This window comes from Microtus ochrogaster, linkage group LG3 (genome assembly GCF_000317375.1).
Source record: "Microtus ochrogaster isolate Prairie Vole_2 linkage group LG3, MicOch1.0, whole genome shotgun sequence".
In the NCBI taxonomy this organism is placed as follows: Eukaryota; Metazoa; Chordata; class Mammalia; order Rodentia; family Cricetidae; genus Microtus; species Microtus ochrogaster.
In genome coordinates this window covers 9,527,468-9,554,960 of record NC_022029.1, presented here as the reverse complement: position 1 = coordinate 9,554,960, position 27,493 = coordinate 9,527,468, and the positions used below count along the sequence as shown (strand labels likewise).

Sequence of the window (27,493 nt, the reverse complement as noted above, 5' to 3'; positions counted from 1 at the left end):
ACAGGCTGGGAAGCAGGTGTCAGGAAGGTCCAGGACAGGCTGGGAAGCAGGTGTGAGGAGGGATACAGGACAGGCTGGGAAGCAGGTGTGAGGAGGGGTGCAGGACAGGCTGGGAAGCAGGTATGAGGAAGACACAGGGTAGGCTGAGAAGGGCACATTGTTGCAAGTTATTTTGAAAACTCTGCCAAAAGATTGACATAGGCTGTTGGATATGACTCGCTCATCTTTAATGTGTCTTTAACATTTTTCCTTTTGGTCCCTTGCAGTGGCCTTCAGACATAAATTTGGATTCATAGGCTACTTTTAGCTTCAGCTCTCACAGCTCATTCATAATAGATTTTAACCAATCTCACCTAGTTCCTCCAATAATTCTCCATGTGGATGATAGTAACAGCAGCCCACTCCAGTAGTTACCTATAAGAAACATTTCAGTCTCACAGAGGAAACAAGCATTTTCCAAACCTCTTCAAAGAAATGCCCATGTCTACTAGTGTGAGCTTCTATTATGTCACACATAAAAAGATGCCTAACAAACAACGATGATTAAAGATTCTCTGAGATGTGAGGGGAAACCCACAAGGCATTACCGGAAGTTCTGTCTAACAGCTATGCATAGCATCAAACTCGAATTGTCCCAGAGGTTGGCTCTCTGCAGCATTCTGTAGTGTTCCAGGACGACATTGTCAATTTCCTTCTTGACTAGTTACAATTACTGACAATCCTCTTAGCGGCTCCTTGGTTTTCAGGAAGGAAAAATTTTGATAATGTAACATTTCTAAACCTGGGAAAGCCAGAGTGCTTCAAGGTGAAATGAGTTTCTATCACTACCTCTCTTGCTCAGTTAGATTTCCTTCTGAGATGCAAGAATGTAACTTTTGACAACTTTTATTGACTTCTTACCTCTTTTCATATTCATTCTTCCTGAATAAATTCTAATCTCTTTTTAAAAATTAGGCAGCTTTGGTAATTAATTGATAATGTAGCTCTGGAAAAAGTTATTTAAGGATTGCCATAGATAGATCTTGGGGGAAACTCAGCTGTAATTTGGTTGCTGATCAAAGTAGAAAAACTTGTGGTTTTTGTAGACCAAACAGTAACAGCACACAGGCACAAGCTCAGGTTGGTTATCCCGACAATGCGTCAGAGTGTCTATGGATCAGCACAGAGCTTCATATGCATCTAGACATTCTGACTGTGAATGCTTTTGGTAACTGTCCTTCATGTTTACAAACTTCTCCACAAGCACAGAAAAGTGACTGCTTCCCTCCGTGGGTCTTATGACACTCATGGAAGATCAGAGTTGATGCAACATTGATAGTTGATTCCATAGGAATAACCAAAATTTAGAGACTTGACATATTGAAAAAAATTATTATTCAGTGTCCCTTCCCATCTGAATCTCTTGGATATCTGCCTCTTTAGAGAGCAATAAAGGCATCTAATGAATGACGGATTTTCTAAGAACTGAGACTGACAATAGCCTTGCCTCTGTCAAAGCTACTTTTTTTAAAAAAAAAAAAAAATCTTCTCTTTCATACCAAATAATCTGGGAAAGCAATTGAGGTATACAGAAGGATAGACCTTGTTCTAGTGGCAAAACAGCCTCAGGAACAAAAAGAGAAATGTTCTGCTTGGTAAGAAACTCAGTGAGCATGATCGAGCTGCTGAGCTGCCCCCTCTCCATGTGGATGTCTGGAGTGGAGGGTCTGATGAGCGCTGTCTAATGTCTTTCCAGATTTCTAACCTTTACATCTACGACACGGTGCTTCTGCTCGCAAATGCTTTCCATAAGAAGCTGGAGGACCGCAAGTGGCACAGCATGGCGAGCTTGTCCTGTATCAGAAAAAACTCAAAGCCCTGGCAGGGAGGGCGGTCCATGCTGGAAACCATCAAGAAGGTAATTATCCGTGTGCAAACTGCACTGCTCTTGCACTGTCAGGCAAAGCTGGCAGAGGTGTGTGCGACCAGGTGTCTTTCACAAGTTTGTTTCCTTTCTTACTGATTCTCCTGCAAACTCAGATGCAGTGTTTGTAAAAGACAAAGACATATAGAAAAAAAAAAGAGATCTTATTTCTAAGATCAATTATGCAATAAGAAAACTGGAGTGTGTGAAATTTAAATTGCCATGTTGTGCCTTTAGGGTAAAAAAAAACAAGGTTTTTGGTTTGTTTGTTTTTTAATATTACAATGCACAAAACATTGTTTCTTTGTCCTTTGATGTATCGGCCACACCATCAGCTGAAAACTCTCACAGCGGGTTCCACGGTTTCTCTGAGTGACACAAGATAAGCCACGGGGTGTGAGGATATTTATCTTTAAAAAAGACATGATTCATAAACAGTTAAGACGTTGCTGCACTGTCAACTATTTTGGTAACCAATTGTATCCTTCTTCTTCACTGTCACTGTGTGACCTGCTGGGGTGGGAAACCTGCTCCATCCCCAGAAGACGCGTTAGGCCGTTCATCTTTCCGCAGTGGTAAAAGAACACCGCAGTTGATTAGCCCCTTTGTCATGTCGTCCTTGCTGACATTCTCCGTTTGTCTCGGGCAGCTTCTTTGATTTAAAGCAAAATGATTAATAAAACAAACAAATTTCTCCAGTACCCTTTACACAAGGAGACAGAGCCATGAGGAGGTTTATGTTGTTTACCTTACCCATCCTTTCGCATTCCTCATATGTTCGCCTTTATTTCCTGTAACAGAAAGGAAAAATGGATAGCCGTTTGAAATATGCACACATTTAGAGAAGACAGAAAAGTGTTTGAAGACAATATTTAGCATTGGGAGTAAAATGAATGCACAAAGCACAGGAAGTGAAGGGATGAGCTCCTTCAGAGTGAAGAGCCTGATGTTTCTGTTGCTACCATTTCCGCTTTACCATTTACTCTCACTTGGCTGAGAATTCAGGCGTCTACCAAGTTCTAAAGAATTAGATGTGTCGAACACACTGGCAGAGGAACAGGGTTTTTGTTGTTGTTGTTGTAAGTGAATAAAGCAAATAGAAATTAAGGTGTTGCCAAAATCTCCTGACTCCATCGCCGTAGACAGCTGGCAAGTGTGACTCCAAGGGATGTTGTTGAACCAGAGTCTGACCTGCCAATTTATTAATTCATGACTTGAAAAGGACACAGGAATCTGCACCTATCTTTTCTCTTTCAACTTTCTCACAAAGAGGGAACTGTGGGCCAGGGCGCTGCTTAGGAGATGCCTCCTCAGTGGGACTAACAGTAGGAAGGACAGAGAAACTGTAACATATGGGTGTTTCACTTTTAGCTGATGGAGATGTAAAAAGATACTGTTGTACTTTTATAACTGAAGCAATTATTCAACACAGTAATTACGAAGTATTATCTTGAAGGGCTATTTGCATTTTTACCTGCAAGCATCTATCTCATTTTAAAAGGGGATGCATGAATTTCATGTCCAGGACACTAAGTTTAACCAATAGTGATGGTTTGACGTCACATTATATTTTAGTCTTGCAGTTTAAATTGACCTTAAAAGAATGGAATTAATTTTCCTCAATTATATCTTTTCATTTTCCTCTGAATTGAAGTGTTTTGGGTCATCCTATTCCAGTGTTGGGAATGATGACACCACACACGCCAGAACATTGTGAGAGTGTTGAACTCATAATAGCAACTCAGGAAAACAGAGTGGTTGTGGGCAGGTCCACCATACTTAACCAAAGCCCAGGGACTAGTTAACCCTGTTTAGTTGCTGAGAATGGAGGCTGAAGTAATTAACAATGATGCTAGAGACATTCTCCATTAGCATTAAATATGCAGGTGTAGTGTTGACTTTATTTAGTAGCCCGTCCAGATGTGGAGCCCAAGGGAAAAGGACAGGCAAAGCCTAGTAAAAGAATAACCATGCACATCACAAATGACTTCTGAAATTTTATGATGTTAATATTGCAGTGATGCCATTTGGAACTATAGTCATTTGAACACAGTGCATCTATGTCAAAGGCATGTTATATACACTTTGCACAGATGTACAATACTGGCTCATTTATATAAAGCATGCAGAGTACAGATAAAAAATAAAAATGATCTTCTCTCCCAAATTAATTATGTTCCCAAGACCGGGATAAAACAAAATCTTTGGAAGATAATTCAGATGACAACAGTATCCAATGAAATGGCAGGATGTCATTCTCGCTGACTCCTGTTGTAGCTCTGAAATCTAGCATTGGAAATGGTAATATATTACAAATGAAAGGGATGTTTGCTAACAGGAGGTAAAGGAAGAATGCAGATGGAAATTTCTGTCCTGTACGGTCAGTCACAAAGAAACACACATAGGCTTATATTAATTATAAGTTGTTTGGTCTATTAGCTCAGGTTTATTACTAACTAGCTCTTACAACTGAAATTCACCCATAATTCTTATCTATGTTTAGCCACTTGACTTCGTACTTTTTCTCAATGCGGCATTTTCATCTTCTTCCTCTGTGTCTGGGTGACGACTGCAGATTGACCCTTTTCTTTACCCAGAATTCTCCTAGTCTGGTCACCCTACCTGTATTCCTGGCTGGCTACTGGTCAATCAGCACTTTATTAAACCAATATGAGTGACAAATCTTTATAGGGTACAAGAGCATTATCCCACAGCAGAACTCCTTTTCTTTCCTACACACTAGAAATGCAGAGTATCCGACCCCATATTTATATATGGTCTTTAAAAGTACTATAAGTTTAAATACTGAACTTTCTACAATATAGCATCTATATTATTCCCTATTTAAAATCAAACCTAAAAGATTTAGATTCTCTTCCATTGTTCCATTGTACTTGGGCCTAATTGTATTTTTAATGTCCTGTATATGTATTTAAGTGTATGTGTATATATGCATGTGTATATATATTATATATGTGCATTTATATGTATATCTATGTATGTGTGTATATTGTGTGTATATGTGTGTATCTGTGTTTGTGCTGTAACTAAGTATATGTGTATAAGTTATATATGTATATGTATATGATGTATATATGAATATATATTATTTGCACGTGTATACATCTTTAAATGTTTCCTATGTAAGTGTATTGTATATATATGTGTGTGTGTGTGTGTGCTCTCTGTATGTATAAACGTACAAACATGCTATCATGAATGGAATATACATTCTATGTAAGGAAGGTTTTGATATTTAATTTTGCTTTGACTAATCTGATAATTTTGCAAACTTCTTATGTGCTTTTCAAGTACATGTAGTATTACTTGCAAAAAAAATTAGCGTTATCACTTTGTCTTCTTAAAGTTAAAACTTTCCTAGCCTAACTGCACTCACTTCCACATGTTTAATTTATATAATACACATTTTCTTACAAAAAAGTCTGTACAGAAATGAAATACATCAGGTTATTACTTGCAAAGATATTTTTTTCAAATTTGTAGAACAGAGGATCCTTGTTTTTTATACTTAAAATTCAGATTTTTAGTTGCATAATTTTAGAGTGATGTAAAAATAACCTTTTTAATCATATTATTCTAGCTTATTTAATAATAATAATCTAACCTAGTTCCCCCAATTTTAAGACATAGAAAGCTAATCTCCAGAAAAGGGAAACACCTTAAAATTTTTGGAATAGCAATTTGTGTTATTATAAAGATCATATCAGTTTTTATCATGAGAACCTATGTCTAACTGCAGCAATGTGTATCTGTTTAGAAGGAAGGGGACAGGCAATATACTAAATTTGTTGATGTTTCATAACAGATATTGGACATTCATATATGTTTATTTGGCTATGTAAAATCAGTAGATATTGACCAGTAATAGAATGTGGAAGAAGATATTCAGACAGACATTAAAGCAGGAACCACAGCTGGAAAGCCTTCTTTAGAACATATAGAAATTATTGTAAACAAGGCAGAATTTACCAGCCCTCTGAAAAATAACAAAGCTGCATCATGCCCACCCAATAAAGACAGCCTGTGCTCATCTGTAGAATCCTCAATGCTTAATAGTAACCTGTGCCCACTGTTGGCAAGTATTAATATTTTAAGTTTTAAAGATTTAATTGCCTATTTTCTTTTAATTTTTATTATATTTTTTTATTTTTGATATTTTCACATGTGTATTACTAAATATAATCATGTACACCTCTCATTTCCTTTCTATAATTCTCATGTATCCTTTACAACATGGCTTCTTCCCTATTCCTGTTTTGTTTTTGGTGTAGTCGTTTTGATAATTCATTATGTACAACTAACTCTGCCCAGATGCGCTTGAGTGTAGCTTCCCACTGGAGCATGGGAAGCTACGAGGGGCAACACCCTCAAAATAAGAATGATTCTTTCCCTTCAGCAGCCATCAGCTCTCAATAGCTCCTCAGGAAGGGGTGGGGCCTGAAAAGCAAAGGCCTCCATGTATGTTGGAATTAGGACTGGCTTGTTGCTATGTAAATCGTATGCAGGTAAATCCAGCTGCTGTGAAGTAGTTAGTGTGATAACTGTGCCGTATTCAGAAGACAGAATTTCACAGCTTTCCTCTCCATACTGAGGAAATAAGAGGGATTGATAAACACGTCCCGTTTAGGGTTGAGTGAGTAGTTTCTTATCATCAAATCAGCACCCCAGTTATGTACCTGTGCAGTGACTGCTACCCCACCACAAAAAGAAGCTTCTCTGCCCCAGTTTGAGAGCAACACAGATACATAATTGGCCAAAGTCACGTTGTCAAATTGCCATCTAGATATGGGCATATTCATAAATATCTAGATGGTAATTTGACAACATGACCATTTAGCAAAATAATAATTGAAGGTTCTATCCTAGGACCTATGACTGCCCTAGGCAGTCAGAAAACATAATTACAGTAGAAGGCATGAGATATTCTCTGATGGAACAGGCTCAAATCTAATGAGAAAGTGAATAGTTACCTTATAGCAACCATTAGACGACTGCACCAATAGGGAGATCTCACCTGCAGTTAAGTATTATTGCAAGCAAGGTCATACACTAAGACTATTAATTTCCTCTCCCAGCAACCCACCTAGAACCTACCAGCACTATGGAAGTCAGGGAGTGAAGGCGGATCGAATTAATACAGGCCAATTGGTATAAAATAAAAGCAACTTTAATATCAATAGCACACTCACGCAACCGAAGTTCCCGCAATGCCCAGAAATAGGAGACAGGAAGAAGAAGGGGTTACCAGGGTTTGTGCACCCCAATTTATAGACATTTGCCCTAGGCCGTCCGGCCCCAGAAGGGCGGGCTCTCTCTACAAGGGAGCACAAAAGAAGGTTGCCATTTAGTTTGAAATGGATTTCTCAATGTCCTAAAATGAAAAGAAAAAAAAAAGAGTCCCTTTTTTCAGCAATATTGTCTTACCATGTAGTTATGGTGGGTAGCCAAGGGCAATAAAAGTAACCTGTTTTGTTTTGGGTGACTTCTGTGGCCTTCCTGACCAATATAACTTATAGGGAAATACCCTGTTCCTGGCATGATGATTATCACTTAATAACCAATGTCATATGGGAACATTGTTTACCCAGGCATGGTAATTCTATTCAAACTCTGAAGTCTTATTTTGAAATCATCATATTAATTAGTACCATTGCAGAAAGCTTAAATTCTTAGGTGTAGTGAACTCTCTCACACACCATCCTCTCCTCCATTCTCTGAAGTTAATCCTGTAACCTCTGGAACCCACCACCCCCTTCTTTTTGCATACCACATATATGCCACAACCTATCCAACCATGCTTTTATCAGGCTGTGAGAGATCAAGTCTCCCCGTGGGTTTTCATGTCTTTCCTCAGAGCTATCCCTCTCCTCTCTTCCCTGACTTACACTCTCATCCATACCCTTTTCTGATTGAGCTTTTTCAGCCCCAGTATTATATACCACTATTTTTGTTTTAGTTGAAATCGACAACCATTTCTCATTTCAGCAGAGTAATAATCTTTTATGCGTATGTACCACCTTTACCTCATCCATTCATCTGTTGAAAGCTATCTAGGTTGATTTTGTCTTCTGCCTGTTGTGAATAGAGCAGCTATGAACACGAATGTGTGCCTCTGTAGGTGAATATACGCCTGTGAGTAAAAGCTGAGGAGTCATAGAGCTGAGTTATATGGCAGACGATATAGAAGCCATTCCCTGTGCCTTTAGTGCAACATTCGTCTTCTTCTATTCCCATAATTAGGAGATTTGCTCATTTCATGGACTCTTGCTCCTCTCTTATGTTCTATAAACACACACACATTTAATTTATCTTTGACTTTTACTGAATGAGCCAATTACTCTGCCGTGTCCTTTACCCTAATACCATGTTTTCTGTATGCTCTTCCTTAGGATCTGTTCTTGCATATTGGTGAAGCTTTCCAGTTGGGTTATTGAGTGTTTCATTTCTGGCCTCAGCTTAATTAATTTTTCTTCTGCAAATCTATCTCTTTGTTGAGTTCTGTTTTCATAGATTGGATTGACCTCATCATTTAGCTCACTTTTGTGCTCTTGGAGTGAAGGCATGCCATCTTTGAGTTTCTTAAACATAGTTGTAATTATTCTTTTAAATTCTTTGTCTGGAAGTTCTTCTAAATCATTTTCTTTGGGAGCCATTAGCGTGAAATTAGTACTTTCTAGGAATGACATGCTATTTTGGTATTTCCTTTTTGCTTTTGCTTCTATGCTCACACTTGAACATCTAGAGTCAGGTTGTATGTAGATATTTTCATTTTCTTTCTTCTTTTTAAAAACATTTCTTCTTTCAATGTAGGCATTTACAATGTTTAACAGAGTTCTAACTCATAGGAGGATTGCCATATCACTCTACTTCATGGAGTTGATGTGTAGAATCAGAAACTCTATACTGAGTCTTGCTTTGAGTGTCAGGTTCTGAGTCTTGCTCTGAGTGTTATGGTTCAGGCCTCCTGCATGTGTCTGTAGCCTAGGCTGAGAATTGTAGGACTCCCTTTGTCTGTGGTCTTACCCTAGGGCAGCTATGGCATCCTTCCCGAGTTTTCAGCTCTCCACACAGGCAGTTCTTGATTCCTTGTGTGGCTATGGTTCTTTCTTATTCTGGGTCAGTTCACATGTATTGCCTGTGTCTGGAACCTACATTAGGAGCTGAACAAACTTAGGTACTTGCTTTGGGTCAGATTAAATGACACCCTGGGTTTTGAACATTCTATTGCTGGCCACTGTGAGGTGGGGATTCTGCCACTGCCTGAGGGCATTCTGCCTTGGCTTAGATATAGTGTTAAGAACCTTAGTACTGAAATGACTGCACACTTACTCGCCACCTCTCTTTCCCAGTCAACTGTAATGAACCCATCATTTCACCTCTCTATCAATAAACTCCAACGTGGATTTGTTGTAAGAAAAAAAATGACTGCAAAAAATTTACTTTATTCATTCGTTGGAGGGAGGGAGGCTGATTGTTGATTCCCAGCCACACAGCCCTGAAATAATCACACAGAAACTGTATTAATTAAATCACTGCTTGGCCCATTAGCTCTAGCTTTTTATTGACTAACTCTTACATATTAATTTAACCATTTCAATTAATCTGTGTATTGCCACATGGCTGTCGCTTACCGGCTAATGTTCCACCTGGCTTTGGCAGGGCTACATGGCTTCTCTCTGACTCTGCCTTTTTTTCTCCCAGCATTCAGTTTAGTTTTTCCTGCCTAGCTCTGCTCCCCTATAGCTCTGCTATAGGCCCAAAGCAGTTACTTTAGTAACCAATGATATTCACATCATGCAGATCCCACATCATTCATGTATCCACCACTTTTTCCACAGATGTTTACAAAAGATAGGGAAAGCATGCCTGTATTATAGAATTCATACTGTAAAGTCTTTTATAACATTACCCTAAATCTGAGAACCTAGTACTAAATGTTAACTATGCAAAAGAATGTTCTCTAAGACCTGTGATGGTAAAGGAACCCAAACATAATGAAAACAGGATACTGCAGAGTCATAGAGAAGAATGTGCTTTATTATAGTGCATACTCACACTTCCTGAGAAGAACATGCCATGTCTGCCAATGGCACACAACAATAGAGATGAGTTTGAGTTTCCTTCTAGCTTCTCTTCCCACTTCCTGAAAAAATTCTATACCTAATGGTCACTAAAGAACTAGAATGGTCCAATCCCCTCCCTTTCCTTTATCTTGCTATACCAACAGACTACCCCTGGATCATGTGTTAGCTTCTCAACATTACCTCCTGTTTGATTCAGTTTTGTTTCTTCTAGTCTCTTGGATGTCGTTTCTCCACAGTACTTTAGACAAACTGTGTACAATCAAATTTCTATCACAGAGCTGGTTCCTGAGGGACTTGCCTTAAAATAGAACATAATTAGAAAGAGTTGGAGGGAACCCATGACATCTCAATCAAGGCCTAAAAAGTAACAAGCTGGGTTGTGCAGAGCTCTGAGGAAGATGTTCCAGATGGTGAGACACTCTAGCTGACACCTCTACTGGAATCAATCATGTGTACAATGACAAAGGTTGATTAATTTTTCAGAATGCATAGAACCCATGAAGAGAACTATCTGGTTTGGAAAGAAATTGACAAAAGAGAAACTTTTTCAGATGAAATCAGATACACATTCTAGAAAGAAAATGCATGGTGGTTTGTTTTTAAAAAGTGCAAATAAAAAAGTCTACAAAATATTACATTAAAAACTGTAGTTATAAATAAAAATCACTAGCAGTTATATAAATATTCTGAGTTCATTAAAATTCACTAGTTCCTTACTTTCTTTTTATATTAGCCTAATTGTTCAATTTCTTTTTAAATCTTTATCATAATTATTTTTAATTCATAATAAAGAAAACTAGAAAACTTTAATGTTCCAGAGATTTCTGTAAGTACCAGCATATTATCTCATATTGGTTTATGCTGGTCATTAAATGATATGTATAGAAACATGTTGATGTTTGATGTAGTATGTTCTGAATACCAAAAGCATTGAAATGCCTCCAGTTCTTAAAGGTAACATATTCATTCACTAAGTATTGACTAAGTACTGCCATATGTTGTACTTTGAGATCACAGAATAAGGGAAAACAGAAATATCAAAAATAATTACAAGTGTGATCAGCTCTGCATAAGAAGAAATGCCAGTTGCTCTGGAAATACATGACTAGAGGTCTTACTTATCACAGAGTGCTGTTTATGATGAGGAGGTTTGAGCCAAGAAAGAAAGGACAGGGTCCTAGGGACATAGAAAAAAGAACGTTTTGCAAGAGGCCAGCTGATGGTCAGAGTTTGGAGGAAAAAACTTAGCTTGGCAGAAACAGCAGAAATAAACACACAGGCAGATAAAATGAGGATACTGGTCCTCATTTCTCATTTTCTGAGACATAGAGAAAGCTTTAGAAAGGGTTTGTAAACTATATTATAGTTCCTTTAATTTGAGGGATAAGGTATTATTTTCTATGATTCATTTTATTTTATGTTATTACATCATGCCCTCCTTTCCTTTCTTTCTTCAAAGTTCTCCAATTAACTTTCCTTGTGCTCATAAAAATACATGGTCTCTTTTTACATTATTTGTTGCTATATTTATATATGTATCTGTACATACCAGTGTATTCTTAAATATAACCTGCTAAGTCTGTATAAGTATGTTTTCAAGACTGACCATTTAATATTTGATAAACAGTTGGTGTACTCTTCCCTGGGGAATACTAATTTTCTCACTCTACATTTCTTGGTTGTCTGTAGTTGTTTGTGTAGGATAGAGTCTTCATGATCTTTGCCTAATCCATTTAGTCACAACTAGTGCCATCATCCTTGTTCAGATAATTTCTTGGCACTCATGTTGGTAAGACTTTCTGGGTGCATCTTCAAAAATTACTAGAAGACAGTCTTTCAGCATATCTCCTGATCCTATGGCAACTGTAATCTTTCTGCCCCCTTTTCCACAATGTTCTCTGAACCTTGAGTGTGTAAGTTGTTTTGTAAATTGGTCTTACAACCCTGGATTTTGGCTGGTTGTAGCTTTCTGTTATGGTCTCTTTCTGTTACAAAGAGAAATTTCTATGATGATGAATGAGAGTTATACATATCTGTGGCTAAGTTAAGCCTTGATTGCTGAAGACACCATGTACTTCAGACACAAGGACCAAAGATCTTCGATCTGAAAGTGATCTGAAAGCCTACAGATAGTTTTTTGTTTACTAGAAGGCACCATGCAAGTTTCCAAACAAGACTAGCAACCAATATTCCTATCTATCTATGATGCTTGTGAACCACAAAGACCAGCATGGAATGATATCCTTAAGGATTAAGCAGTGGCACAAATACCCTGGCCATAACCAACTGCTCTCTGATTGGACTTAAGAACTTCTCAACAAGAGGGGTATCATTTTTGGCATTGGAAACTTGGCCAAGTACCAAGGGTTAGCGAATTCATGGATCACTGAGAAAAACCTACAACTGTCACTTAACTAAAACAGCATGATTCCTAATGGGATGAGGTATTCTTATAGTGTCTTAAGCAGCAAATTTGTAACTCCAGATGTCTGTAGCTATAGCGAGGGAACCATTGTGCAGCTCCTCTGATGGGGACAGAATAGACAGAAGCTCCAGTGAAGAGGCTCACACTACCCCTTAGGACAGATCTGGGTCAGGCTACAACCACTACATGGTCAGGCAGAGACAATTGGCAGGTCTTCAGAGCACTGAAAAGAAATTTGAAAGTAAGAAAAGTAATGAGAAGAAGTAGTCATAGATGATGCCTAGGTTTATGCCTTGGGCGAGATGATATAGAGGTTATTTCATTTACAATCTTTCAAAATATCAATCCTTAGAGAAATGAGAACAACTAGCTTTCAATGTAAAGACAGTCTATCATTGAGTTTGTATATATATGAAGGGGGAAAGAAAATTTAGGGAGACATGGTATACAAGAACACTACTTGAACTATAATATACCTTTTTCAAAAAGACCCAAACTTTTGCAATGATAACTTTCAAAAATGCTATTTATGGAACAGAAAGTTTTTCCAGTGGTGGAGGCACATGGCATGCCAGCATGACTAGCTGAGTTCAGATCCCCAACACTCTCACTAAAAGACAAACACAGTGGTTTTGACTCTTGAGAGGCAGAGACGCAGAAATCAGTAGGACTTGCTGTGCAGTCAATGTAACAGAGCTGGCAAGCTCTAGGTTAACTGAGACACTCGGTTTCAAAAAACATGCAGGAGATGGATTGAGGAAGACACAAGGCATTGACCTTTGCTTTCGATATGTACAAGCATGGACCAGAGAGTGCATGCGTATATGTGCATGAACACACATCATTTATACCCTTTGAAAAAAACTCTCAGAATTTACTAGTGAACAGTCGGCTTCGATCAATTTTACTTATAAAGCATGTTGCTACTGATTTTAATTTAATTTGTTCAAATATTTATTCTCGAGCAATTCATTTTAATGTACATATGCCATATGAGATAAATAGTATGCATGCATATTTTAGAGAGAAAAATAGAAAAGACAGGGACCTTTATCAGTTTCAGCTCCTCAGTGAATGAGCTGTGGTTATTTGCTCTAAAGCACAGAAAGCATCATCTGTTTGCTAAAATTCTTTACTGTGACTTGTGGGTCTATTTTTAAGCTTTCGCACCATTTCTGATGCTGTTTATCCATGCATTGCTGTCTGAATTTGGGTTACTATTTCTATGATGAAACACAGTGACCAAAGGAACTTAGGGAGGAAAGAGACAGCTCCAGATCACCATATATCATCAAAAGGAGTCAGGATGAAAACTCACCAGGGCAGTAACCTAGAGGCAGGAGCTGATGTAGAGGTCATAGAGGGGTGCTGCCTGCTGGCTTTTTCTCCATGCTTGTTCAGCCTGCTTTTTTATAGAATCCAGGACCACCAGCCCTGGGGTGTCATCACCCGCAATGGACTGGGACCGCACACAAAAATCACAGTTAAGAAAATGCCTTACTGGCTTACCTAAAGCCTGATCTTATGAAGGCGGTTTTTCATTTAAGGGTCCTTCCTCTCAGATGGCTCTAACTTGTGTCAAGTTGACATTAAACTGTCCAGCACAATGACTACAGGAAATGTAATGTTTTCCTTCTGTTGCAGATTTTTAGGCTCATAAACAAACAAAACTGTGGTCAATCTGAGTAATCATTTTACTAAATTTTTTTCTCCAGTTTTTTTCTAAGTCACAGGGGAAAAAAAGGTTTTAGTCTATTTAGAAATTTTTTATCTAATTTGTTAGTCAAAAATTGAGACAAATGTTTATGAAGCTTTGATTCTCACTTTTGGCTCTTCATTCCATTTTCTTCCTATTTTTCTCTATTTTTTGTCCATGACTTTTCCACATTATGTATGTAGGATAAAATCCAAAGTGAGATATTCCTCATTTTTCAAGATTACTTGAGAAGCACTTGTGGCAGTTAGTGTAAAGAACACATAAGATGCTACCTCAGTGAAATTTATAAATACAGTCATGCATACACAAATATAATGACCATTTATCACCCCAGCCAGAGTGCTTTTGCCACCCTCAGTTTTCAAGGTTGACCAGAACATAGATGAAAAGCAGCTCAAAAGCACTGGAATCTTTTAAAACAATAATTTAAAAATCAGATTAAATCTGGCTGCGATAACAAAGGATGTTGTTTAAAGGACTTATTTGCTTGAATGTGTTGACCTCTTGAACATTCTAGACACCTTCCTGAGGGCAGAATCCTCTCATTATGCATGTCAAAAGCTCATTAATGATAGAGCAGAAAAAAAGATGAATTACAAAGTCAAAAAGGTGAGTTAGGTAAGGCCGCAGCAAGCTAAGTGCACATCTTCTGATTTATGGAGTTTGTGCTTGTTTTCTGTAAATGCATTAAGTCACACAGTGGTAGCTGCTCCCTGCAGTGGAGGACCTGGCCCTGCACAGCCATAGCAGACTGACTGGAAAGAATAAGAGAGTCAGAGAATGACTGGGTATTTAAAACTTTCTGTTTTTAGAGTTCGCCATAGAGCAAACAAAAGGACATACAGTCCTGTCCCCCTTTCAAGAAGTGAGACAATAAGCAAGAATTCTCAATTAGTTAGAACATATTGTTGAAGAAGGTTGAGAGCAAAAGCTTCTTCTTCTTGTTGTTCCTTGAGACAGCATCTCACTATGTAGCCATGACTAGACTGGGGCTCACTATCTAGACCATGCTGGCCTCTAATACAGAGCTCCACCTGCCTTTGCGTCCCAGGTACTGGCATGGAAGGTGTATGCTTCTAGTCCCAGCAGCAAAATCTATTATCCAGAATATTCTATGCGTCCTTGGGATGTCTCAGCGCTTAGCCACCAAGTCTGGTGACCTGAGTTCAATTTCTGGAACTCACATGGTAGAAGAAGAGCGCTGACTCCTGCAAGTTACCCTTTAACAACCACACATACAGTATGACATGAGCGCTAACATGATGTATACATAAATAAGTGTAAAGAGTTTCTTTTAAAAAAAGGAAGTTTTAGAATGATATTAGTTGGAACTTATATGTTATCATAGTCTACACATTGGAGTGACTTCTGTTAAAGACCAGCCATGATAGATTCATATGTTTCATGATAGGGGCATGTGGATTTAAAATGTTAGGTAGGAGGAACAGAGATGTGAAAGAAACACAGAGGCACAGTATAATATTGGGAGGGCAACTCAGTGAACACTGAGTACTGAATTCACCTGTGTTTAATTTTCATATGATTTTATACGCCAATACAAAAAGTGGAAGTTTTGTACACACATGTACAAAAGTACACTATACTTACACACATACATACACAGAGTTATAAAAATAAAATGAATCTTAAAAAAAATAAACTTTAACTGACAAGAAAGCAAGATCATACCCGCATTTTATAAATTAGAAAGTCTCTGAAATTGCCAAGATAAAAAAAAACACTGGTGACAGCTTATGTTAGAAAGGATGTGGGGTAAGGGAAACACTACTCCATTGCTGGTGTGAGTGCAAACTTGTACAGCTGCTTTGGAAATCAGTATGAGGATTTCTCAGAAAATTAGGAAACAATCTACCTCAAGACCCAGCAATATTACTTTTGAATATATACTCAAAGGAAGCTCAATCATATCACAAGGACATGTGTTCAACTATGTTCATAGCAGCATTATTTGTAGTAGTCAGAACCTGGAAACAACATAGATGCCCCTCAACTGAAGAATGGATAAACAAAATGTGGTACGTTTACACAATGGAGTACTACTCAGCAGCAAAAAATAATGGCATCTTGAAAATTGCAGGCAAATAGATGGATCTAGAAAAAAAAATATTGAGTGAGGTAATCCAGACCCAAAAAAGGCAAATATAATATGTACTCACTCATAAGTGGCTTTTAGACATAAAACAAAGGAAAAACAACCCCAGAGAGCCTAGACAACAAAGAGATCCCTAAGAGAGACATACATGGATCTAATCTAAGTGAGAAATAGAAAAAGACAAGATCTCCTGAATAAACTGGGAACGTGGAGGTCATGAGAGAAAGCAGAGGGCAAAAAAGCAGGAAGGGAGGGGAGGGGAGAAAGATGTATAGCTCAATAAAAACAGTAACAAAGAAAAGAAAAGATAACATACCCACTGACTGATGTCATCCGGAAAGAAAAGAAAGACTCTGAAAATAAGGGCTGGAAGAACACTGACCTAATGGTGGTGATGATAGCAGCTGAGCTCTAAACACAGGAAGCACTCCTCTGCGTTACTTACATGTACAGTATAGGAATATCAGTGACAATGCTCTGAGAGAAATGCTTTGTTATCCATTTAGAAAATATAGAAATTGAAACAAGGAAGTTAAGCTAATTGGTTAGTTTCTGAACGTCTGTTATCTGTTATATCCCTATGCCATTGGTGAAGTCCTATGCTTGTCACTGCTAACTCACATGAAAAGAAAAGATCATCGGCATATAAAATTAAACAGATTCAATCTTAATAAAACTAGATCATTTTAATTCCTGAATGAATCAGTACAATACTGATTGAAAAAAGCTTGCTTGTTAATTACATGGCTGTAAAAATGAAATAAATTAAATAATGAAATTTAAAGGAAAGATTGGAAACATGGTGAGTCAACACAGTTTTCTGAACTTCTCTTACGAAGGTATCAATCTGTGAGTTTCTGGAAGATAGAAACGAAGTATGAGATAAAGCTGACAGTGTAAAGCCAACCAAGAGGGACTGAAATGATGCTACAGATTAAGAAAATTATTGCACATTTAGGCATCACAACTGCAAAGGTGATAACTAGAGCAGTTCACAAGCTGAGATGATTTGTTGTCAAAATATGTGCCCGTGCACAGCCAGAGCTTTATTGGTGAAGCAGCTGTGAACATCACAGTGAGGTTAAAACTCTAAGTAATGTGAAGGTTGATAGCATAAATTGAAAAATAGTTTTAAGCAAGAGGCAGGAATGACCCATATGGCCATCTGCAGAGAAAGTGAATATCTGTCATGCTGAGTGAACAATGAAGTCTGGAAATTTCTAGAGTCTCAACACCAGCAAAACCAACTATGGGCGCAAACCATTTTCAAACCCATTTTACCTTTGTTTATATAAATTCATAATTTATCATATTTATTAATTATATATTTATAGCCATTATACAAAATATAAAATCATACATATTGATGGAATACCATATGATATTTTAAAATATATTTATATTTGTGCACACATTGTTTAAGATGTAAATCAGTTCAACAGCATATTTCTTATGAAATAATTCAAAATCTTTTTTTGTTCTTTAGGAAATAATATATTCAATTATTGTTATAGTTTGGAAAATAAATTCACAGGAATAAAATTAACCTTAAATATTTTTAAATGGTAAATTTCAAAGTTCCTAGAAATAATTTTAAATTAAATTTGGGTGGAATTGTCAAAATGGAATAGCTTCTTTGGGTTTCCTGGAGCTTTTTGTATTCTGGTGACACACCCTTGTGCATCACAAGATGTGGTGGCCAAATCCTGACTGTGAAAATGAGCCTCAGCTCTAACCAGGGCCATTTGGAGCAGTAACTGGATGTTAGGGCATAAATCAATTTTTCTGGCAAGTTGACAAGATTGAATTTAACCACTTCTAAGGTGACTTCAATAGAACTCCTAGGTATGTTGTACTGTAGAAGGAAGTTTTTGTCCTGCCATTCTGTTCCAAATAAACACACAGAGACTTATATTAATTATAAACTGTTTGGCCTATTAGCTCAGGCTTATTATTAACTACCTCTTAAGAATTAGCCCTAATTCTTGTCTCTGTTTAGCCATGTGGCTTGGCACACTTTCTCAGTTCAGCATTTTCATCTTACTTCCTCTGCGTCTGACTGGTGACCGTGTCTGTCTCTCTATCTTTCCTCTTTCCAGAATTCTCCTAGTCTGGTCGTCCCACCTAAACTTCCTGCCTGGGTACTAGCCAATCAGCATTTTATTAAACCAATATGAATGACAAATTTGTAGTTTGCAAGTGCATTATTCCACAGCATTTCCCTTGTTTTCTTTTCAAAACAAGAGCTCTAAATCTAGTATTTTTTTTTCCTCTCCATTATTCATAACGACTTGTAACTAATACGTTAAACAAAGACAAACATAATCCATTTTCTGGAAACATGGATATAGTTTTCTAGGATACTTCCTTCTGATTAGAGGCACTGGTAATCATCTGAAATGCAAAGACAATGTAGGATTGTGGTCTAGTCCTGACTGGAGTATTCTGTGCGGCTGGATCATCTGAGCTGCCACTTTGAAGCTGTTCTAGATGCAGAAATCAGAAGAAACTGCAGCATTACACATCTACACAATTAGCATGTTAATATGCATTTTCTTTGAATTTTTATTTTCTAAATAGAAATAGAGTGTTTATAACTTCTTCTTATCCTTTATTATTAATTGTTTGCTTTTTTTGAACTTTTAAATATGCTTCTATTTCCCTCATTTAGGGAGGAGTTAATGGATTGACTGGAGACCTAGAATTTGGAGAAACTGGAGGTAACCCCAATGTGCACTTTGAAATCCTTGGAACCAACTACGGCGAAGAACTTGGCAGAGGTGTCCGTAAAGTAAGCCTGAACTTGCTCTAATTTTTTTTTCTCTGTGCTATTGTGGGTTTGCCATGTAATTTTCTGCAGTGTGATCACAGTATCATCAAATTATACATCTTCCCAGGAGAATGTGTGGAGGGATAAGGAACGGAGAACGATCCTCAGGCAGCAGGTCAGGGATTTGGGGTACTCATAGGTACATAAGAAGGATGAAACAATTACTTAGATTCACACTTTAGAATAATATAAAAGGCCAGGCAGTGGTGGCACAAGGCTTTAATCTTAGCACTTGGGAGACAGAGGCAGGCAGATCTCTGTGAGTTCAAGGCCAGCCCGATCTACAGAGTGAGTTCCAGGACAGCCATGAATACACAGAGAAACCCTATCTTGAAAAGCTAACAAAAATGTGATGATGATGATGATGATGATGATGATGATTATGATGATGTTGATGATGATGATGTTGATGATGATGATGATGATGATGATAGAAAATAGCATAGTGCTTACTCAGGGAAATGGTATTACATTACATTTACTACAATAACACTTTTATAAAATGCTAATTCAGTATTTAGATAAAGTAAAGCTGTTTGATTTTTGGTTTGTAAAATGCTCAAAATCAGAGTAAGTGTTTGGATAAGTTTAATATTATATAATATTGTAATACTGAAAGTCATCTGTAAAAGGTGACATTATAGTAGAATTTTGTGTGTAGCCTGTAGTGAGGAGATTATACTTACAGGAAATGATTTTTTTTAGCATAGTCTGCAGATCACAGAAACAGCTAAGCACCAATAAAGGATGTTTGTCAGAATACCATGACTTTGGCTTTCACAAGGAGAAATACAAAAGTCCTTGGAGAAATGACTTTTTTTGTACTTTAAACTTCGCAGTTTTACACGTTTGTGTAGGGAAAAACTGATGGTGAGTTTGTAAACAGAGCTGGTAAGTATAATGGTCTTGGTGTCTGAGGCTGACTGTGTTGAAACTACTGGTACTGGACGCCCTTCCTTCCTTTGCTGACACGTTTCAGGCAAACATTCAAGTTAGGAGTTGATCTTACTGGAAATAACAGTTTCTCAGTAAATTTGTGCTGAGTTAAACTCTCTTGGTGCATTTTAATCTTTGTTTGCTAGTGAAGATTCAAAACTATAGAAAATGGCATAGACACAGAATATCATAGTGAATTGTTTAAAAGGAAACCATCTCTGCCAAGGTCAAAAAGAAAAGAAGGTGCAGAAAACACCATCAAGTGCTCCTGTCAATGGCAAGCCTGACCCACAGCAGAGGAACCATTAGTCTGAATTCAATGTGACCACTCTGTTAATAGTTTCAATTACTTTATCACCTTATGAAGGAAATTTTGCCAGTATTCAGACTTGTACTCTGTCTTGCATATTATCTTTCTACATTTAGAATTCTTCCTTGTTTGTCTATTCACCCTTGCTGGAGAATGTAATAGAAATTAATTAATTTATATGGTTACATTTTTTCCATTATATGAATGTACCACAAATTATTACATTGTTTCCATTTTAGACTTCTATCAGTCAAGCAGTTGCAATGTACTTACATATACTTATTGGATAAATACTGCTGTACGTGTGCTTAAATTTTAGTGTATGTATAAGAATAGATTTGCAATACAATGCCTTAGACATTCCTGGATGTCTAAAACTCTTTATTGAAATATACCCATTTTCACTTACCTCACAAGTATAAAGTAAGTTCTTGCTGCCACATGAGCCAACCACATCCTAATTTTTCAGACTTCTAAGCATCTGCTAATTTCTTAAGATAGTAATATACTTTCAAGGTCTCAGTTTAAATTTTCTAACTGCAAAACATTCTGTTTCCTCTTTTGGGCATATCATATTTCTCTTTTACTTTATATTTCTTTCAAGTTTTGTTTTTCTTTTTTTCTCTCTTTCTCTGATTGCTTATTATGTCTTTGGGCAGGTAGAGATGTCATTTGTTTCTTAATTAAATTACTTTCTTCCCTGAAGATTTGGCTTTTATGGCATTCTGAGCACATTTAAATTTGCTTCTGTTGTGAATATTTTTCTATGGTTGTTGATATTTATTCTTATTCAAAAATTATTACCTACTCTAGTTATGTATCAGTTGGGTATCTTGCAAAGTTTTATACTGTTCTGCATATTTATTTTTTAGTATTATTCAAGTTACTGAACTCTTATGTATTTCGAGAATATAGTAATAGATTAATTCCATATTAGATGTAGACATATTTACACTTACATAAACCATATTTGCTTTGTTAACTGTCAATGTTACATTGATAATTAAAATTTTGATTTCCTGAAACCATCTTTTCAGTTAGCTTCCTATGCTGAGTTTAAGCTGACCCAAGCTGCATATGCTAGTAAGTGAGCAGTCCAGGGCCATGCACAATACGGAAACACATTTTTCAGTTGTTACTGACAGGAGCATCTCAGAGAATGGCAATGCCAGCCATTTAAAGAGCAAAGCTAATAAAGAAATAAAATGTGAGAGGTTCTTGTGTTTGTACAGAAACCAAATAGCTTGAAAAATGTAGAGGAGCATATTTAGAATGTAAATAAATTGGGCATATGTGACTGCTAAGAGATAAAGTCATTTAAGAGAGAGAGAGAGTTGAAGATAAAGCAAAATGGTGCTGAGTAGTGATTGATTTCAAGTAGAACAATAAAAAGAGAAGTATCTGGTATTATTGACCTTAAGGGAGATGGGAGTGCTTCTCCAGAAAAATCAAAGGACAGCGTGAGGAGCAATGCAGGTCCTTGTGCAGCACGGGATTGCTGGGGTTAGGGGACTAAGGCAATACTTACCAAATATGATGTAGTTTGCTGAAGAAATGGGAGGTGAGATTATCTCTTAAGAGGGAAATACACCAGAAAATCAAAGCCATTGGAGATTGTGAAGCTAGGGACTCCAAGTGGCAAGCAGTAGATAGGAAGAATTGCCAGACAGCGCTGTTTTCACATGTAGGGTTAAAAACAAACGTGCTGTAGCAATAACCTTGGTGTGTTTTTCAGCAGCCCTCAGAGACTGAATGAGTTTCATTAGTGCAGGCTGGGTTTTCATCAGTTTGTTCTCCTTTTGTTTTAATTTTTGTAGCAATGTACTAAAGCAAGTGAGGTTAAAGACAATGTTAAGCTATAATTGAAATGATGAAGCTTGACACCTTCCCTGAACACAGGTAACAATAGAGATGGATACTTTCAGGACAGAAACAAAGTATGGCTTGAACAACTCCACCATGGACATGTCTCAAGCCCCTATCATAACATGAGCCAAAAAAAAACCCCTATGTTTGGGGAGAGAATATTTAGATTGAGGATGTTTGGGCATATGGATGCTTGTGAAGATGGAAAAGAAAAGCTGGAGTACTTCCAGTCTATCTCAGCCCCGGAAGTCCTGTGCAGCTCATAAAGGTTTGAGGCCAGGGTAGTTAGTCACTTTGACCTGCTCTGAATTTACACTGTATTCATGATCTAGCATGAAAGCTATAATGATTCATATACATCAGAGCATGTATACCTCATTTTCAAGGATATCAGTTATGGGGAACTGATCAGATTTCTACACTCTAGCTCTGCAAAGGGATTAACGCTCCCCTAAGAGCAAATACCATGTAGACACTCTACAAAAGGTTACTAGAATCTTCATAAATTTTTAACTCTAAGGTTTCTTTTATAATATTGACACCCTCAAAATCGTGAATCCAGATATGGTGACACACACCTGTAATTATAGCAATCAGCAAGCTGAGGCAAGACCATTGAAAACTTTAGGGCTGCATCAGCTTAGTAAAGAGACCCTGGCTCAGAAAAAAAAAAAAAAAAAACCTTTAATCTCCTGCCCCCCACCTAAAAAAAAGTTTAAAGCATGCTAGATTTTCAAATGCTTTTGCTTCAAAAGCTTTGTGTACAAGTATGTGTGTGTGTGCACGTGCATGTATATGTGACTATGGTCATCATTTATCATCATAACATTTGTTTATAGGACTCATCTTTTGCTACTAAATCACAATTTCAATAAACTACAGAATTAATAAATTCTAAATCTAGCTATTTTAATATCACAGTCAGTTAGTTGTGGAGGTAGAGTTTACTTAGCATGTGGAGAAATTCTTTCATACATTGACACAGGCAATGATGCTTCCAAAGATATTCAGAAAGGAAAGCCTTGCCCTCCAAATAAGTGAAGCTGAGATTTACTAGGTATCGGCCAAGAATTAAAGTTCCAGTCGCTGTTACTCTATCCGCATCTCAGGAAGAGTAAGAGGCTTTCTCACTGAGGAACTGCCAAGTTGTCAGCATTTGTTGCACGGCCAGGGGCCGAATGTGCACGATGCCCACATACTTATCGCCACCAGCAGGAATCCTGTCAGATTTCATGAACCAGGCAGAGTGTGTCTGTTAGGATTTGACCACAGTTTCACAATCCTAAATGTCTCTGCCGGGTTAGAATTATGTGAATGAGGACTTCATGCTCCTGAGTTTAAGAGAATGTGAAAAGGATGAAATCTCTCTGCTGCTAACCAAAATGAAGAGCTTTCCAGTTTTATATTTTCTATATATTGTTCTTTTTTGTTAATGACCTTACTGATATTTAACTCAGACAATAGCATATTCACAGTACACCATGTATCCTTGAGAAAAATTGAAGTGAAATTCAAAGCCAGTTTTTTGAGGCCATCAAGATTTTCTGTGGTTGACTCTGCTGTCATGGTCCCACTCCCACTGCTTCAAATAAATTAATTGTAGCACTAACATTGTATCAAGAAACCTAAAACCAAGTTTAGAATAGAACTATGTGAAAAGGAAAGGTTACTAAAGAATCAGGGTGGTTTTCCTTAGAAGCGGAATTCCACCATAGCTTTTGCTTGTCTGGATTTTGTTTTGTTCATTTGCCAGCACCACTACATCTTATAGTGAACAACTGCATTGCAGAATTAACATGTCACACTCTGAGCTTGAGGTCTTCGAACTTTATGACAAAAGGAAAATAAGGTCAGGAAAAGTGGATTAAATCTGCCTCCACAGCCAATCTTATCCAGACAGTAATGTTTAAGGCAGTGGTTCTCAACTTTCCTAATGCTGTGACCCCTTAATACAGTTCCTCATGTTGTGGTGACCTCCAACCATAAAATAATTTTCATTGCTATTCATAACTGCAATTTTCTACTGTTATGAATTGTAATGTAAATATCTGATATGCAGGATATCTGATATGTTACTCACAAGGGGTCAGGACCCACAGGTTGAGAGCCACTGGCTTAAAAGCTCTCTGATGATGTTTACACTTTGTTTTCCCATAAGCAGTTGCAATGATGTGGCCAAGGTTCTCAGTGTTTAGATGCAGTGATTTCTCTCAAAGATTTGGAATCCTTATTCACATTCTCCTCCAACAGAGTCACACACAGAAGAACTGTAGATTTACTTTATTTGCAAAACTTATTTTTTAAAGGACCATCATGTATATAGATTATTGCTAGTCCATTTTTAATTAACTAGCCTCCTTTATTGTCTTGTATTCAGGAGGATGAAAGAAAACCTTGCTTCAGATGGTGAAGGATGAAACATTTCTCTGGTACACTTCAGCAGAGTCTGTTATAAACCCTATCGAAACAGCTCCTTCCTTTTTACATTTTCCTGTCTTGTGATTCCTTTAGTAGCAAACCAATATTGTGTGTGTGTGTGTTTGTACAAATAATATTTGTGCATGTATACAGATACACTTAAAGTCCTTGTTTAAAGTGTTTTCCATTACCGTGTTACTTTATGAGATTGAAGATATTCTTTGCCTGCTGTATTGCCCAGGTACGTTAAACAGTAGGTGCCACAGTACTCAGTGAAAATGCTAATGGATATATATGCATACTAACATAAGAACCCAAAAGAGTACTGCCAACCATGTTTTTCCTTTAATCAACTGAAGTTTCACAAGTAAATTCAAATAAATTAGTTGTGAACATACCACACTGGAATGTACATGTTACTATATTATTTCTATCTTTACATCCTTAACATCTACTAGAGTTAGACAATGGGTCATCAGAAATAGAAAAAAAGAATTGTATCATAATTACTTTCTTGATAGCTTAGACTCATTAGGTAGTAGCTCAGAAAAGTGCATAGCCTTTACTGTCAGTCATGCCCATGTTAAAGTTCTGATTCCCTGACCATGTGGCTCTTAGAACTTCTATACAAAGTGAGTTTAAATTTCTAATTCAGTACTATAAAATGATTTGTCTCTAAAGTTTATAGTAAAGTTCAAGAGAAATTAAGCTTGCAAATTATATAGTGAGGAATTTTTTAATTTCCAATAATAGACACTCATGTGATTCAAAATAGTGCAAGATCCAGTTGCTGTTCTGACAAGAAATTGCCATGTGAAGTAGGGAAATAGTTTCACTTTAGGTGTGATGAGCAGATAATTATACACAGCATCATAGGAGTAACATGAAGCATTTTTGTTCTCCCTATTGTCTGTTCGGACTAAAAATTATACAAGTTCATCAATCAAGCTTGGAATCCATAGTTGGAAAATATATCACTTTTTATTTATTGTCTGTGTGTTTCTGGGTCTGTGTTTGTGTCTGTATGTGCGTGTGTGTGTGTGTGTGTGTTTGTGTGTGTGTGTGTGTGTGTGTACGTATTTGCTTAACACCAAATCCATGACCTTGTCCAGGCTAGGCACAGTGAATTTATGTCTTGGACAATGTTGTAAACCCAGTAGCCTCATTTTATGCCATCATCCCTTACATATAATTTATAATCACAATAAATTTGTTTTTATCACCTTTCATTAGGATAAGCCTTCAAAAACACTTTGTATCACAAAGTCATGTGATCTCCAGTAAGATTCATACTTTATGAAATTTCCAGAGTGTGTTAGATTATAAAGAGTATTTATGGCAGGCCTCATCTGTGAAGAAGAAAGTTCCACTATCTTTGAAGTACACCCTACAGGCAGATCTTTTCTGATTCTAAGATATTCCATATTTCATAGCTGGAGGGTAGAGAACATAGCTACTTGTGCTGATGTCTGAGTTTGCTCTGACTTTTCTAGAAGAGTTATTTACTCTTGCACTAAGATCACTTGTACAGGAGTCCATTGTGGACAGAATTTTCCTATCCTGCAGCCACTGTTAATCACTTAGGCTCACTTTACTTAGATGTGTTTAGCAGATAGCTCAGGCTTATTACTAGCTAATTCTTAAAAGTTAAATTAATCCATTTCTATTAATCTGCATTCCGCCACATGGCTCATGGCTTTACCTGTCTTCTAGCATGTCCTGATCCCTCTGTGGATGACTGGCATCTCCTCTGATTCTCCCCCCGCCCTTTCTTTGCATCATTCTTAGTTTGATTATCTCAGCAAACTTCCTGCCTGGCTACCAACCTGTCAGATTTTTGTTAGTCAATGGGGATAGTACATATTGACAGTGTACAGAAAGATTATTCCTCAGCATTTCCCCCTTTTGATCTAATTAAAAAGGAATATTTTGACTTTATCATAGTAAGATTATATTTAACAAAAACACATTAAGATTTGCAGTTACTTGAATTTTGTGCTAGGTGACAGGTATGGTTCTATTTGCACTCTTTTACATGTTGACATCCTCTTTAGGCCAGCATCATTTGTTAAAGATGTTTTTTTTTCCATTTTATAACCTTTAGCTTCTTTGTCAAATATGAGGTATTTGTATGTGTATGGATTGATATCCAGGTCATTTATTCCATTCCATTGGCACTCCTATCTGTTTTTATGCCAACTTCATTAGTGGAACTCTTTAGTAGAGTTTGAAGTCATGGATGATGATGGCTCCAGAAGTTTCTTTATTGTACAGGACTGTTTTGACTATCCTAAGTTTTTTGTTTTTCCATATGAAGTCCAGTATTGCTCATTCAAAGTATGTGAAGAATTTTGCTGAAATTTTGATGGGTATTGCATTGAAAGTGTAGATTGTTTTTAGTAAGATTGCCATTTTACTATGTTAATCCTACCTTTATGAGAGATCTTTCCATTTTTCTGATGTCTTCTTTAATTTCTTTCTTCAAAGATTTAAAATTTATGTCATACAGGTCCTTCACTTGTTTGGATAAAGTTACCCCCAAGATATTTTATATTGTCTGTGGCTATTGTAAAGGGTTATGCTTCTATGATTTCTTTCTTAGGACATTTATTGTTTGTATATAAGAGAGATTCTGATTTTTTTGTTTATCTTATATCCTACTATATGACTGAAGGTGTTTGTCAGCTGTAGGAGTTCCCTGATAGAATTTGTTTGGCTCACTGAGTCTAAATAGATCAAAGACCTCAACATAAAACCAACCACGCTGAACCTCACAGAAAAGAAAGTGGTAAATACCCTTGAATACATTGGTACAGGAGACTATTTATTAAATATAGCTGCAGTATCAGAGTCACTGAGAGAAACAATTA

At 37.1% G+C, this 27,493-nt stretch overlaps 1 protein-coding gene across 1 annotated transcript in view; it reads left to right on the top strand.

Moving 5' to 3' along the window:
* Window positions 1-19,075, top strand: part of LOC101979317 (glutamate receptor ionotropic, delta-2) — an 835,941-nt gene extending 816,866 nt beyond the window's left edge. Inside the window, exons 7-8 of the mRNA XM_005360612.3 lie at window positions 1,736-1,897; window positions 18,935-19,075. Of these exons, the coding sequence (XP_005360669.1) occupies window positions 1,736-1,897; window positions 18,935-19,075 (303 nt within the window). The remainder of the gene's footprint in view (window positions 1-1,735; window positions 1,898-18,934) is intronic.
* Window positions 19,076-27,493: the final 8,418 nt, after the last annotated feature.